The following is a 16,322-nucleotide window of genomic DNA, read 5'->3' as shown; positions in this document are numbered from 1 at the left end:
GAACTGTGCACTTGTACAGCCGCTCAGGAGTGATTCAAAAGCTGCCTCGCTGATTAGCAGAGGGCCCACACCTAGGTTTTGTTTCTACTGGTGGTGCACATTTGCACATGCCTTGTTGCACAGAAAATGTATTCCACACGTTAATGGAAAAAATTAGAGGGAACACTGCTGACTAGCGCTAGCAGTAAGGATTCATACACTCCATTAGAATGCTACTCTGCGTGCTGATGCATAGGAGTTAGAATTCTATCAATATTGTGCCCTTCCATGGCATCTGTCACTGCAGAATCTCAACGCATTTTATCAGCTTGGAGAGTTAGGCCTCATTACCCATTTAGCGGCTGGGTAAATTGAGGCTAATCAAAGGGCTGTCTATAGTTACAACACAGCAGTACTGGGAACCGAACCCAGAAATCCAGATTCGTAGCCCTCAGCTCTATGACTGCCATGATGGAAGGGCCAGGACGCAAGCAACCATAAAAAGAAAATGAATTAAAGAAAGCAATTTGCCTGGTGCAAATGCTTCTAAGCCTAGGAAATGTACTGCAAATCTCTCTAAATGAAGGGGCAATTAGAGTCATAGGCATTGTACACCAAAATCATTTCAAAAGATTAACCTGATGATCATCAGTGTGATCTAATAAAATGTCAGCCAGAATTAGTGGTCCAGGTCATGCTGGCTCTTGCCAGAAAGGAAGCAAAGTATGAACTCCATGTCAGCTCCTAGAATTTACAGCTCATTAATGCACATGAATTGGTTTAATGGGAAGAGGGAGGTGACGTTTCAGGTCCACTACATTGCTAACATGCAGAGCTACAGGGCTATGAGAACATTATGGGGGCAAGCCAGTTCCCTCAGACTCCGATGGGCTAAAGAGGAATCTTTAGGATTGATGGGTAGGGGGCCCCTTGTTAAACATCCAGCAGATTCCAAGCTCTAGGGTCTCTCCACATTCAAGGCCACAGGTGACACTGTAAGATACATTGAAGGGTGTGGGGGGGGGGGGGGGGGGGACAGTGAATATGGGTGTGCAGTGACTTACAAAAATTATAATAACCTTGTAATGTGTAATAAGTACAAGATTTTACTACACCTACAGAAAGGGCTTTGATTAATTTGACAGTTTAAAATACATAGTTCAATAAAGAGATTTCTGAGAAACACAAAAGGACATGCTCTGCCCTCAGATACACCCACTAAAGTCAGTGGAAATTGTGAGAGCATATCCTGAGGCAGAATTGGGTCCATTGTTTTATTCTGAGGCACTGCTAGCTGTGTGCCAAGGGTTTGCACAATACTCAGAAACACTCCAGCTTTAATGCACATAATGAAATTAAATGGTATTTCCTTAGGGTGAAAGAAAAAAATATCACCCACATGAGTAGGATGTTGTTTAATATCTCTTTTGTAAGCAAAGTTACTACAGATCATTTGCTTTCAAATAGCATGATCAACTCTTACCTTCCAAATGCTAGACTAGTCCTTACAACAGATTTCAAATAATGAGAAAGTTTCAGGAAAGCTTGTGAAAGAAGCAAAAGCAACGACATTTTGAAAATCCTAGGCACAATGTAGCTAAATGCTGAAGAATTCTAACTGCAAATGTTTCACTCTGGCTATAGTTGGGGGAAATGTTACACCCATTTTGGTCAAGCAACCTGTAAGCAGAAGTTATGCCTGTGAAAAAGTAACCAATTTATTTTATTATGTACAGTAGCTACCTCATACATAATAAAAAGGAAAATTATTTATGACACTGACAGCAATTAGGTTGCCTTCTAAGTATAACATGTTAAAAATGATAATCAGAAAATCAGTGTTTAATGGTGACCTAGAAAAGATATTTCAAAAATTGGACTGGCCCTCTATATTTTTATTCTTTATTATGTAGAAAAATAACTTCAAAGGGTTTGATATTTTTTGAGGGAAGGTGGGAATACAAGTAGGCAAATCAGATGTGTGTAATTATTTGATCCCACTTTTACTGTAAGATGCATATTCAATGGAAGCTCTATCATTTTTTAACTAAAGGAACAGGGATGCTGATGCACTAAATGATATCCTTTCTTCCATGTGTTTATTAAACATAGAGAGTATTATATGTATTAAATACTCAAAGACCCAATCAAAGTTCAGAGCCCCATCAAAGTAGGTACTGTACAAACAGGTAACAAAAAGTAAAATCTCTGTCCCATACAGCTTTCATTCTAGGCATGAGACAGGAACAAAAGGAGTACAATACAAGTATCAAACAAAAACAAACTAATTACCACAACTGTGCATGCAAATTTTTAGAAATCACGGGCTGCCTTATCTGTATGGGAAAATACTCAACACACACTATCCAATGTTGAAGAATAACAGTAACATAGCTGTATTGCACCGCACACAATATGAAGTTGCCCAAATCTGTTTGGCAGAGCAATTTGGTGCATTCCTTTGAGTGGTATCACTGAGTACTTCAGCACAAAATGAACTTATCATTATATATTTTCCAAAGCCAGAGAAAGCTGCTGTAGGGGATTTATGTTACATTTCAAGGCAGAAAACCACATTTTTCCAAATGCAAACTATGGTCTGGTGAAAGCAATCCTTCTGAATGGTGATTTGGAAAGGGAGTTATGCTAGTTCTGGCTGTACAGACCCATGAAGTCTAGTATTCATGTCACGTGGAATTTCTCAGCAAATTGGAACAGTTACCCAGGTCTCCTAATCCCAAATCAACTCTTCCTCTCCAAAGAGCTGCATAACCTTTTAGCTTCCTCAAAACACAACACCGAGACCACAAGACAAGGCTATCCAGACAATACAAAACAGAAACCAACACTTATTTCCCACACTTATTATTTCCAAGTCCAAAGAATATAGGTCTTCAGAGAGAGTGGAACTGGCAATTCTGAATAGCACTGTTCATTAGGACTTTGGGGTAAATGGGATCAAAAATATTGTGGGGAAGAGGCAATCAGAATCATGTAGCAGATCTGAATAAAACTTGAAAAGCACAATGCCCAGTACCAAACATATCAATTACAGTACTGACAAAAAGAGGTTAGATATCCCTGTATAGCAGACAAAGAGCCTAAGTGGTGGATATAGCACAAAAAGCCGAGGGGAAAAAGTTGTTGAGCACAACAACAACAAAGCAGCAGCCCGGCTGCCATTTGGTCGAGCACATTCCTCCATGCTCACCTTAATTTTCTTTGAAATAAGATCCCTCATTAATCTATTTAAAAGTAACCAGTGGAAACTGACCGCAGGATATGACATAAAACAGAATGAGAATTTCTCCTCAGTGGAATGCATCACAAACGTTACTGAAAAAAGGGAAAAAAGACATCAGGAAAGATTGATGATTGACTCAGCCTGCAGGAGAGTGGAGGAGATCTGGAATATTTTACACTAATTACAATTTACCTGTTGATGCTAGCAAGATATCTCCATTGAAGTGACAACTGACAGAGCTTGGAAGAAATATATTCAGAGAACTCTTCATTAGACTCTCAGAGCCCTATGAACACATCCTGCACCCACCTTTATTTCTCTTTTTGGTGAAGCTTTGCACTAAAATGACTAGAAACTCCAGAAATTGTAACTGTATCTAGCTATAAGTCCATTCAAAATTCACAACACATGCACTAAAAGATGTGCACACGTTTCCAAGCAGTACATAAAAATTCCTAGGGGTTATTTCACTGTGGTTTTTCAGCACTTTACTCAGCGGGACCCTACCCCTTGTCAGGACAACGCTCTAGGTGCAAGCATAATACAAAATTACTATTGTCTGTGGTCTCCCTTAGAAGCCAGAAATGTAGAACTGGAAAGGCCTCAATAGGCCATCTAATCCAGTCCCTTGCACTGAGGCAGGGATGAAGCAGATGATCCCCGACAGGTGATGGTCTAACCTTAAAAGTCTCCAATGACAGTTATTACTCCCTATGTAATTTGTTCCTGTGCCCAACTATCCTTTTAGTTGGGACATTTTTCCTAACATCTAACATAATTCTCCCTTGCTATAATCTAAGCACTTGCTTTTTGTCCTAGTCTAAGCTGTTAAGGAGAACAGTTGATCACCCTCCTCTTTATAACAGCCTTTTATATACTTAAACTATTATCAGATTCCCCACTCATTCTCTTCCAGATTAAACAAACCCAATTTTTTCAATCTTTCTTTGTAGGTCATTTTTCTACACCTTTAATCATTTTTGTTGCTCGCTCCTGGACTTTCTCTAGTTTGCCCACATCTTTCCCAAAGCATGGTGCCCAGAACAGGACACAGTATTCCAGTGGAGGCTTTATCAGTGCTGCATACATTGGAACGGTTTATTTCCAATGTCTTGCTTACAACACTCCTGCTAACACACCCCATAATGGTGGTGTGGCTTTTTTTTGGGGGGGGGGGGGGGGGAGTTTGGCAACAGCATTATATTTAATCATAGTCATTCTGTAATCCAGGGGTCAGTCCTGGGGTTGGTTTTATTCAGCATCTTCATTCATTATCTGGATGGCTGGCAGGGCCGGCCCACCACATTTTGGCACCTGAGGCGGGGAGCTCAAATGATGCCTCCTCGCTTGGGCCTAAACTTTGAAAGGTCTCAATTCTGCCTTCTTCCTGTTCTTTGTGCCCTCCTTCCTTCAGCACAGCACTCCACCATCTCTGTGCATGTAGAGCAGAGAGAATACAAATGCACCAGCAGCAGAAACAATTTTCTACACTCTAGGTCCTCGTGGCACCCCTCCCCCCCACCCTCCGCCACAGTCTGACACCCGAGGCGGATGCCTCAGTTCACCTCATGGTAAGGCCAGCCCTGATGTTTGGATGGATTGCACCCTCAGCAAGTTTTCAGATCACACGAAGCTGGGGGTGAGAAGACAGAGGTAGAGATGCTGCAGGGTAGGGATAGGGTCTAGAGTGACATAGGCAACTTGGAAGATTGGGCCAAAATAAATCTCATGAGGTTCAACAAAGACAAGTGCAGAGTTCTGCACTTAGGATGGAGGAATTCCAAGCACTGCTACAGGCTGGGGACCGACTGGCTAAGCAGCAGTTCTGAAGAAAAGAACCTGGGGATTACAGTGGATGAGAAGCGAGACAGGACTCAGTGGGCCCTTGTTGCCCAGGAAACTAACGGCATATTGGGGTGCATCACTAGGAGCATGCCAGCAGATCGATGGAAGTAATTATTCCCCTCTACCTGGCTCTGGTGAGGTTCTCTCTGAAGTACTGCGTCCAATTCTGGTCCTGTATTACGGAAAGGATGTGGACAAATTGGAGAGAGTCTTGCAGAGAGCAACAAAAATGATTGGGGGTTGGGGCACATAATTTATGAGGCGAGGCTGAATCACTGTTGCCCTGTAATATACTGTGGAGAGGTGAACTTTTATTTGCTTTAAAAAGCATTCAAATACAGCAGCAGAGCCTGTTCATTCTCCAGTCTCCCATCCCCCACCTCCCTACTTATATAAAAGTATCTCCGAAGAATCTGTTCACATAAGTATCCTTGTACTGGAGGCATGATTCACTCATGGTGGCATTATTTTTAGAAGATCGTGTAATTACATTAAACATTACAGATTAGAGGCAAGAATGAGTTTCTCCTGACACCACCCTCTTCTGAAAACTGAAGACTTAACCCTGTGCAATTACACATGAGAAAAACTAGGACCTACAAACTCTGAAGCCTCCTTTTCATCAGTAAGAGCCTGTTGGGTGCCTCTCAAAGAACACTGACTGTTTCTTTCAGAATAGCTTCAGACAGAGGCTGTGGTGATTCAGGGAGGATTGTAACTTGTCAATGTGCATCTGCCATCCAAAGTAACAAAGGGCTTTCTAGGGCCCTTTCTAAAGTAGTAACGGGTTCCCAGAAACCAGAACTCAGCCGCAATCCTCACAACAAATAAGCATCAACCAAGTTGCTTTCAAAACAACTAAAACACATGGCAAACTTTTGAGGCTCCTGGACACAGGAGAAGCTTAGGAAAGACTATGGCATACTTACTGCTCGAGCTGGAGATCTCTTTTGGACTGGTGGACATTGGCTGAGCACACATTTGGCAGAGACAATCCCTTCCATTAAAGGTAACCCGGTCTCCTGGTGGAAACGGGCGTCTGGAGAGTGAAAGAGACAAGTAAGTGTCATTCAAGGTTAATCTAGCAATTTCATTCTCTTTCCCGTCTCCAGAGCCTGCCGCCTTCTTCTGATGCAAATAAGTATCTTACAGAAACTCAGGCCAAACTACGTCTGAAATGCAGCCATAGCAAAGTCAGCTGTGAGGAGAACAGAGGTCAGACTGGCTGGTATGTTGGTTCCCTAAAGATATCAGCTGCACAGTATCTAAAGAGAAGGACACAGCAGAGTTCACTTAGACTCAACGGCTACAGCACCAATTGCCTTAGCACGTCACTAACAGCACCCAACAAAAGGGAGCCACAATCCTCCCAAAAGGTAGGCAGAGGGGAAATGGTGATTGGAAGGCTCACAGGCATCTGATGAAATGGGTCTTTGCCCACAAAAGCTTATGCTCCAATAAAACTGTTAGTCTATAAGGTGCCACTATAAGGACTTTTCGTTGCTTATAAAACCAAGTTTTATAAGCAAGTTCGTGGCTGTACTCCAGTTCCTAGAACTTTAAACGGGTACTCGTGTTACAAAGCCACCCCCACTCTGTCAGCAGAGGACGAGGGCCACACCTAAAGCAAGGGTGAGATTTACTGGTAGGGCAGCAGGAGAGATGTCTGCTTTGCTGCTGAATCTTGTTGTACCCGTTCTGTCGATAAATATAAGATTTCTGCCTCTATGGTTGTTAAGCACTTTACACCAGGTCATTACAATTAGGAAACATTCTCAAACTCCAAATCTTCCAAAAGGGGCACCGTGTTAATTTCCTGCTACATGCTGCCTGCATCTCAACCCACCCAGACATGTATATTAGCAGAAGTGTCCTTAATAAATCAGCATCAGTTTCTTTCTGCAAAACAAATAGTGAAACATCATGGGTGACCAGTCTTTTATTTGCTCCTCTCAAGTTAACATGCTACATGTTTTACAGGCCATCATTTACTTTACTGCATTTAGGAAATGCTCCAACAACATACACGGAATATGAATTCTTCAGTGCAATGCCAGTCTACGGGCATTGTTATTTTTAAAAATGATGACCAGTACACTTAGATCAGGACTTGAAAATTGGACAGACTCTACTTGTGATTGGACTAATTTTAATAGCCCCAGGCATCTACGAAAGATGAGGGTGGTAATTCAAGAAGTCCTGCTCCCTTGCCATCCTCCTGATAGAGAAGCAGGGTCCTCACTTAAACACTGCTTCATGGCTCCCTCTTTCATATCAACTTCTAGGGATCAGAGAAATTTAACTTTCTTATCATCCTTGCCTCTAGCTGGTGGAAGGGGGGAGGTTTCTCCCCACTGCAGAGCTTTCTGGCTGCTGGAGAAAGTCCCGACCCTACACCTTAACAGGGCTATTGACTGCTACAGGGAGCTGTTCTAATACTGCCCAGACCAGTGTGCCCTCTAAGCTGTGCTCCTGCGTGGCCGCACTGGAAAAATGTTAGGTCCGCCCATGTCATTTTTAGAGCCGTGCAGCAACAGTCACTGCTCACCTTCCTGCTGGTATGGAAGGTGAGCAGTGGCAGTGGCAGCCGGTGGCCTGGCGGGTCCCTGGCCACAAGCAGCTGCCCTTTGCTCCGCCTGGCGCTGAGGCATGTGAGGTGAGGCTGTTCTGGTCAGGCTGCTCCTTGGAATGGGCCTTGTGAGGCTGCCACTTTACTCCAGCTGGAGCTGGGGCCACCTGTGGTGCTATTTTTAGTACTAAGGTCCCACAGGGACTGGTACCGTGGTACTAAAAACAGCACCATAAGCAGCCTCTGCTCCAGTCCCAGCACATGGTCCTGCCCCAGGAGCAGCTGGGGATGGGCTGTGGGGGCTTCTAGGCCAGGACCATGGTACTCAAAATAGCACCGCGGCCCTGGCTCCAGCTCCCACAAACTGCTTTCCATGTCAAAGGTAGAAAGTTAGGAAATGGAGCACGGGTAGAACTAAGGGGAAGGTGGGCGAGGAGAGGAAGTGGCTTGTGCTGAGGGGAAAGGAGGGGTCTAGGGCAGGAGAAGAACGGGGCAGGCACCAAGGGGCAGGGTGGAGGAGAAACAAATGCTAAGGGTGCAAGAGGAGACAATGAGGGGAATGGGCAGGAGGGGGAGGGGAGAGAAAGTGTCAGTGGGGGTGCAAGAAGGGACTGGGTGATGCTGGGAGAGGAAAGGGGAGGGACAATGTGGGCAAGAGGGAGGAATAGGAGAGGAGAGGAGTTGGTGCTGGGAAAAGAGAGGTTGAAAGAGGGATGGGCATGCAGAAGGCAGGGGATGGAATAAGTTGTGTGAGGGCACAGAGGGGCACGAGGAGAACTGGGGCAGAGGGTGGTGACCAGGGAGAAAGAGGGGAAAGATGTCAGGGCAATGAAGGAAAGGGGAGGCACCAAGAGGGGGCAATGAGGGAAAGGGGAGGCACCAAGAGGGGGCAGGGGTAAGGGAAGGTGCAGGAGCCAGGGATATTGTGGGGGTGAAGCAGAAGGGCAGACATGTGGAGGGGAGGGACGGGCACCAGAGGAGAGAGGCAAGGCAGGCGGGTAGAGGGAGGTGTTAGGAGAGGGGATGGGAAGGGGTAGCCACAGATTATCAGAGTGGGGCTAGAGGAGGAGTGGGCATAGGGGGAAGAGAAGTGCTGGTGTAGGGTTCAAGAAGGATGGGAAGGGGGACAGGTCCCCAAAGGGCTAAGGGGAGTGAGAAGGGCAGGAGCCAGGACAGTAGAGGAGGCTGAGGGGTAGGGGAAAGCAGTAAGTACCAGGGGAGCAGATGGGGCAAGGGGACGCTGGGAGACATGGCAGAAGGAAAAGGGAGAGGTTTATAAGATATTTATTAAGAACTTGGGTGCCACAATGGCACACATTTGAACAAGCCACATGAACTCAATACTGGTGCACAAGACAAAACTCACTCCGCTCATGGTGGAAAATCTTAGAGGGAGCACTGGCCCAGACCCTATCCCTTTGGTTCCTCCTCACCCGTGAAATCTTTTGCCTGCCTCTGCTGCTGCTCATAGCACAAGATGGGATGGTATCATTACTGTAAGCATGCTTCTAGGAGCAGAACTGAAACTGACTATGGTCTTGTTAATTTCAGTCTGTGTCTGCTGATAAAACCATAAGAAGTGGCAGAGGCACCTCTGCTGTCTGCAGACTCAACAAGGCACCACTGCATAAGTTTACTTTCAGCTCATTTTGGAAGATTATTCTCACAACCATAAAGCCTAGAAGATTCATTTCTTTTGTTTTTTAATGAAAGTTTAGACTTGTCAGAAATGGATGGCTCAGGGTCATTCCCCACGTCCACCCGAAACACCCAAATTATGTGGATCAAAGTATTTCTTTTTGATTCACATCTGGATCTCTGCTTGGGCTGAAATGACCAGCAGTAAGTCACATCTCTGCTGGATGTGCTCAAGAAATGGCTTACATGCCTATGTACAGAAGTTGCCCAAGAACCTCCAATAGTCTGGGATAATATCCTAATCAGAGTTAAGGCAATAAAAAAAATGCATCTTTTTCAGCTCTCCACATCTATTGGCTATTAGTGACTGCCTTCTGGCTCCACATTCAGCAGACATGCAATAGACAAAGGGGCCAAAATGGTTTTATTCAATTTCTCTTGGTAAGTGGCACAACAAAATGAAAGAATGGAAATATAGTGGAAATAGCATCTTCCAAAACAGCAATATAGATTATGGAAAATAGCAAATTATTACATTATATTATTGTGCTATCACTGAGAGGCATCAAACAAGGACCATTGGGCCAGGTACTGGAAACGTAACAGAAGACACTTTGTACCCAAAGGAACTTTCCAATTAAGTTTAAGATAAGGTAACAGGTGGATACAACAGATAGGAGAGCACAGAGTAAGAGTGGGACAATTCTCATTAATACATAAAGTATCATGCATAATACACCATCTGGCAAGCCACTGAAATGTAAGAACATTTTCTAAGTCACACCAAGCGCAACCAGTAAATAGACTACTACTTAGGTGTTGTAGATGTTAGTTCTTCACTATGGGAACTGACTTCTGATTGAAGTGTCTAATCGTTACCACTATGCCAATAGTTATAATATTTTATTCTCCATGCCATATATTACTATTTCTGAAACTGCTACTCCCATTACATTGGAGATCGTTTCCTTCTTTCATTAGGGCCTGCCTGTGACTACAATAAACTCAATAAAATCACTTTGGTCTTTGCATATTTGATGTGCAATATCACCAAGTCGTCCAACCAACCCCACCCCCCTTCCCCCTGAAAGTTTCTTACTCACTTCTTCTGGATTTTGTTTAGGATTTAGCGGAAAAAAAAATGAAATATGGATGCTTTAAGTTTCCAAGCCATATTATTGCAATCACAGGAAGAGTGTTTCTTTGACTGAAACAGATGACAACATTAGTTGACCAGCTGCCTGACTGAAAAAGAGCATTACACTATGTCAGAGTGTATGTGTTGGGAGCAACTGCAGACCAGCTGAAGCAGTATTTCCAGCCCCCAGCAAGCAGATTAAGACCAAATCCTGAGAACATTTAAGCACAAGTAATTTGACCCATGAAAGTGTTCATAGATGGATGTGAATAACTTGTCTGCTTGTGCTTTATTGAGCATCACTCTTAGAGCTCTTCCTAGTGGCCAGAGGAAGGGTAGCAGGCATGAAGGGGAAGAGGGACAGACACTGAAACAGGACTGGGAGCCTGGTGCTCCGATCAAGAAGAGGTCTTTTGTAGCTGCCTTAACCACCAGAGCTCATAGAAAGGACAGGGTGTGCTAAGTTGGGACAAAGTAAGTACCTAACTCTGCTGCCCCTAGGCCCTTAAAAGATTCTGGCTCTGAGTTCAGCCAAATGTGAACTCCAGTATCAAAATGTTCTTGATAATCTCTTCCACAAAAATCCTGATATTAAATTCCTTCATGTGTGACAGCAGCAGTGGTGCGAGAGTACAGGGCATTATTCCTAGCAGCAAAGCTTTGCTGGTGGATGCTTTTCAGAAAAGCTAATGGGCATTGTGAACTGCCTAAAGTTCAGGCCACAATCAAACATTCCCAGTCAAGCACCTTTTAATAGAAAATGTGTCTGTCAGACTGCATGCTGTGACAGCACAGTTCCCCCTGTGCTCCTTCTAATGGGGTTAATGTCACAGAAAGGGCTCACTCACTTGCAAACAGTGCAGGCAAAGCAGTTCGGATGGTAGGTTTTTCCCAAAGCTGTCACTACTTCTCCTTCCACGAATTCCCCACAGCTATTGCAGCGGGTTCCATACATGCGCTGGTAATCCACAGTGCAGAGGTAGTCCCCATTCTTAATGAAAAAACCACCTTGGGCCAGGTCACAGCCACACACTGGAAAAACAAAACAAGCACAAATCAATTACAAGTCAAATCTGTCTGTCAGGTTGGAAAATAGAGAGCTGTACAAATAGCATCCTGTCCTTCCCCTGTAGTGTTTTAGGAGATCTGGGCATAGTTTCACATGAGATTAAATTGGTAGTTTTGGTCCCTCTAACAGAGGGTCTCCCACCCGGCATATGACATGGTATGCTGGTAAATGACTGGCATTTTCTGGCTACAAGAGGTTGTTCACTGGCTTAGCTGCCTACAGAAGCCTGTACAGCAGCAGCTAGCATGTGTGGCCCTAGCCACTGTCAAGAGCTGGTCAGTAGCATACACATTACCAGAGCTGCAAAGAAAAATAGTTAAGAAAAATAATATTTGAGAGACTAGATCGTGCACTGCTAAATGGGTAGAAGACAATACTGGCTGCAAAGGAATTGGCTTCATATTCATCAATTTAAACACATACCCATACAAAACACTCTGCAAGTGTAGGCCCCGCTGGAAAACTATCATATTTAGTCTGCCTGTCTGATCTGATTTTAAGAAATTATAGATTCTGTACAGAACGCACTGCCAAGGGAACATGTCCTTGAGAGCCACTGACACACACCAGCACCGAGGTATATAGGATTTAGAGTTACCATTTTTATTTATTAAAGATGACAGATCCTTTGAGTGAAACTGCTCCTAGTGGAATTCTAGTGAACGCACACAATATCCTTCCAAACATCTAGAGACTGCCCTATACACAGTTTTAACTGAAATGCCCCTTTTGCTTCCCACTTCAGATGACATGCTTGGGGCAGGGTTTTGGTTTTGTTGTAGCTGCATTAGGAGGCAGTTGCGGAAGGAGAAGACATTGACCCTCATCGGGTACGTTTAGGGTTAAATTTGTTCCCGGTCATCAGCAATGTATGTCTTTACTGGGAAGTGGCTGCTTTCACAGCTGATCCATGAATGCAGGCCTCACGGGCAGGAGACTGCATGGAAATACAAGGGATGGAAAAAGTTGGATGAATCCTACTACTAGACTGGAGGTCTTTGTCCATGTGCAAGTCCAAGACATCTTGTCAAAGGGGCATCATAAGACACCAAGGCCACCACACTGAGAACAGTAAAACTCTAGAAGAAAAACAGTAAATTTGACCAAGATGTTTGGCCAAGGGTTAAGTGCAATCTGAGTCATGGCACTCTAGGACCTGTGCTTTCCACCTCCAGCAGGGCCACTGCAGACTCCAATAGGCAGCGCAGCTGCAGAGCAGGGACAGTGCGTGGAACAGCATAACCCTATCAAAGGGTGCCACAGTCCCCATTCTGGAAGGTACTTCCCAGCACTCCTGGGACCTGCTGCTCCTGCAGATTACCCCTACCCCACTGCAAGGTCTGTGGTTTGGACATGGGGCTGGAGCCTGAATTCCTATAACACACCCACCCACCCACCGGTCTCCAATTTCACTGAAATGTCAACATCCAGAACACAACCCCTCATCTGGATTCCTGACACCAATACCGTAAAATCCTGATATTTACTTGGACAGCTAAAGCTGATATCTGATTACATGCCCCAAGAAGGTGGCAGCATAAAGAACATAAAATCCTCCCATCTCTCTCTTTTTAAATGTAGCTCTGAAGCTGCAGTAGAGCGTTAAGTGTCCTGAAGCACAAAGAGAGTCCGGGAAATGGAGAAAGGGAGCAACCACGGTACAGGTTGAACCACTCTAATCCAGCACCCTCGGGACCAGACCGATGCTGAACCAGAGAATTTGCTGAACCACAGGAGGTCAATATTGTCTAGCAGCATTACCAACCCTCCCACTGCTTCCTGGGCTCTCAGAAGACATTTAGGGGTCAACTGGAACTAAATAACAGTACAGAGCACTGGGAGCCAGGACTGGTGGCTGTAAACAAACTTGATAGGACACTGGGAAATCTGACCACCCCCATGATAAGTGGATATCCGGCTAACTACAATCATGCAGGACCACAGATGTTGCCGGACCAGCGAGTTCAACCTGTAGGTCAAATTTAGAACCTCTTACCCTTGACAGTGCACCTTTAATCATACTCATCAGTCACATGCTATTCACCATAGGGGTGGGAGTTATGGGTTTCAGTTTCTCAAAGATACAAGGCAGTGACTAGCCCCAACCGGACAGTAAAACCACCTTAGAGACCCACAGCCCAAGCTTCCCATCCTCCTCTCATTCACTCGTCCATGGTGGAGTTGGCCTGTACCAACAGAGTTTCGCATCAATGCATGCAGGAGGAAAAGCGACAGCTCTAAAAAACCAGAACAGATTTTACTGTTTAATGGACTAGCGCAGTCTGGCAGCAATGATTTCTTTGTAAGTGCAGGTCCTGTTTAAGAGACTTTCATGGTTTCTGTCAGAAAGAATGACTCTTAGAAATATTTAGTCTCTGGTTTAGGTTAAGGCCCTCCCCGCCCCAGCAGGTAAGGCTAGGTCACTCTTTGCATACATTTCTTTACACTGCTTAAACACTTAACACTACTTTCCTCTGGGCTTTGAAGCTGTTGGGTGGCTGAATGCGAACCCTTTGGTACAAGAAGATAGTGATGCGGGTGGAATTCCATCACGTCAGACCCATCAACGTGAAGTGGGAGAGATTAGGTGTTCAGAACCCAGGAAGTTCCAATAGGCTGCATCTCAGTTCGCTCAGCTTACTGGAGAGTTACAGTACGGTATGTGAATAAAGAACAGAACACTACAGTTTGCACTGAACAAGGCAACCATGAAAAGAGTACATCCATGCATGCATATGAAGCTGCTGATTTTGCAACCTGGAAATTGTTCTTATATAAGTCTTTTGTACTGGTTGCATGAGTGTGTCACATCACCACCAGACAGCACTTTGATATGAACCGATGGCTGAACATGCAGTTCTCTCTGGCCGAGAGTTTGACTGACAAGGACGTAATTGTATAGATTTTATTGGTAATAGGATGCAATTCTTCCATCAATTATAGAGAGAAAGAACACAGAGCTCTTGATTCTAGGTTGTATCAACAGGTGTGTTGTAAGCAAAACTCGTGAAGTCATTCTGCCGCTCTACTCTGCACTAGTTAGGCCTCAGCTGGAGTACTGTGTCCAGTTCTGGGCGCCACATTTCAAGAAAGATGTGGAGAAATTGGAAAGGGTACAGAGAAGAGCGACAAGAATGATTAAAGGTCTAGAGAACATGACCTATGAAGCCAGGCTTCATGAACTGGGCTTGTTTAGTTTGGAAAAAAGAAGATTAAGGGGGGACATGATAGCGGTTTTCAAATATCTAAAAGGGTGTCACAAGGAGGAAGGCGAAAATTTGTTCCTCTTGGTTTCTGAGGACAGGACAAGGAGTAATGGGCTTAAAGTGCAGCAGGGGAGGTTTAGATTGGACATTAGGAAAAAATTCCTAACTGTCAGGGTGGTCAAATATTGGAATAAATTGCCAAGGGAGGTGGTGGAATCTCCCTCTCTGGAGATATTTAAGAACAGGTTAGATAGACATCTGTCAGGGATGGTGTAGACGGAGCTTGATCCTGCCTTGAGGGCGGGGGGCTGGACTCGATGACCTCTCGAGGTCCCTTCCAGTCCTATTATTCTATGATTCTATGATTCTCTCTAAAAGATCCAGTGGTAGCTTGAGCATCAACAGCCTCTGGCAGAAGCCCCACTGAATTTTGTTTGTGAATCAACAAGTGCTAATAGTTGAGTGTACTGGTTCTTTCAGTAATATTGCCTATGGGTCTGATTCAAGGTGAGCTTTGTTCTATAGAGGGGAGAACTGGGTCCCAAATATTTGTTTATTTTAGAATATATTCCCCTTCCCACGCCTCTAATTTTAAAGAGAAGGCAGAGCCTCCAGCTTTGAAAGGAATTCTTACTCACCTTTGCGAGGTGACATCATATGAACCATCTGAAGATTCGTATTGAACAGTAAAAAAGGGATCTGGCATTTTGGTTTCACTTCTACTGCATCATCTTGTACAGCTGAGTCAGTGCAATTCAGTAAGATAAGCTGCCCTTGGCATTGTCAGAGGACACCACCATATGCCTTATTGCTCAAGACAGCCCATCAGATATTTTTCAAAACTGATGAATGTATTTAGATCAATTTGCTGAAGTCATGATTACTAAGTGATAATTATATGAGCAGCTTCCAAGGTGCTTTCCACTTAAAATACCACGGAAAAGAGAGAGAAAAGAACCTAGGAGATCTTGCCATTACCTTCCTTTTAGACCTAGGACAACTCACTTATTCTCTATTTGCCTCCGTCCTTTGTCTGTTACATTAGAGTTGTACTATTTCCTGCATCTGTCTTGAACATTTAGAGCAAACTCTTCGCTCTTGCTCCACAGCGTCTGTACCGTATATAACACAACAGAACCAACATGGGCTAATGTAGCAACAACGAACAACTTGCAACAACCTAAATCAAAATGCCAGATAGAAATGGAGCAGTATTTAAGTGAAGGGAACAACACAGCACTGCCAACTCTTGCAGGTTTCACATTTCTGCAGAGCACAGCATCAATATTTCATGTGTAAACAAATTACATTTCACAGAGGCATTCAAACTACACGCAGCCAAAAAGTCAATTGCCAATGACTTATGAGAATTATAGACACATTGGTAAGGCTTTTATTATACTGCAAAAGGCTCTACACCTGGTTTTCAGGTCTGCCTGCCTCTCGTTTCCTCTTCTCTCCTCTTGTTTCAAACATTTTCTTCAAATGAAAAATACAAAATTATTTAAGCTGATGTCTAGAAAATAATGTGGCCTCTGCTCTGCACCTTCACTTGTCTTCTTGCAGGGTGTAAATACTGTGATGGATGCTTAAAACCAGATACTTCTACCATGGTGAGATCAAATGGATCATCA

The 16,322-nt window shown here is 44.2% G+C and overlaps 1 protein-coding gene across 15 annotated transcripts in view; it reads right to left on the bottom strand.

Annotated features, from left to right (window-relative positions):
* ABLIM1 (actin binding LIM protein 1) overlaps positions 1 to 16,322 on the bottom strand; it is a 322,972-nt gene that overhangs the window by 133,070 nt on the left and 173,580 nt on the right. For all 15 annotated transcript variants that reach the window (XR_012905702.1, XR_012905695.1, XR_012905697.1 and 12 more), the window contains exons 3-4: positions 11,262 to 11,445; positions 5,998 to 6,107 (exon numbers count right to left, since the gene is read on the bottom strand). Coding sequence is in view for 2 of the 15 variants with exons in the window: in XM_075935416.1 (XP_075791531.1) it covers positions 5,998 to 6,107; positions 11,262 to 11,445 (294 nt within the window). In the remaining 13 variants the exon portion in view is untranslated. The remainder of the gene's footprint in view (positions 1 to 5,997; positions 6,108 to 11,261; positions 11,446 to 16,322) is intronic.

The sequence above is a fragment of the Pelodiscus sinensis genome, chromosome 8 (assembly GCF_049634645.1).
Source record: "Pelodiscus sinensis isolate JC-2024 chromosome 8, ASM4963464v1, whole genome shotgun sequence".
NCBI classification, from domain to species: Eukaryota; Metazoa; Chordata; order Testudines; family Trionychidae; genus Pelodiscus; species Pelodiscus sinensis.
The sequence above is the reverse complement of the archived record's forward strand: the minus strand, read 5'-3'. Positions and strand labels throughout refer to the sequence as shown.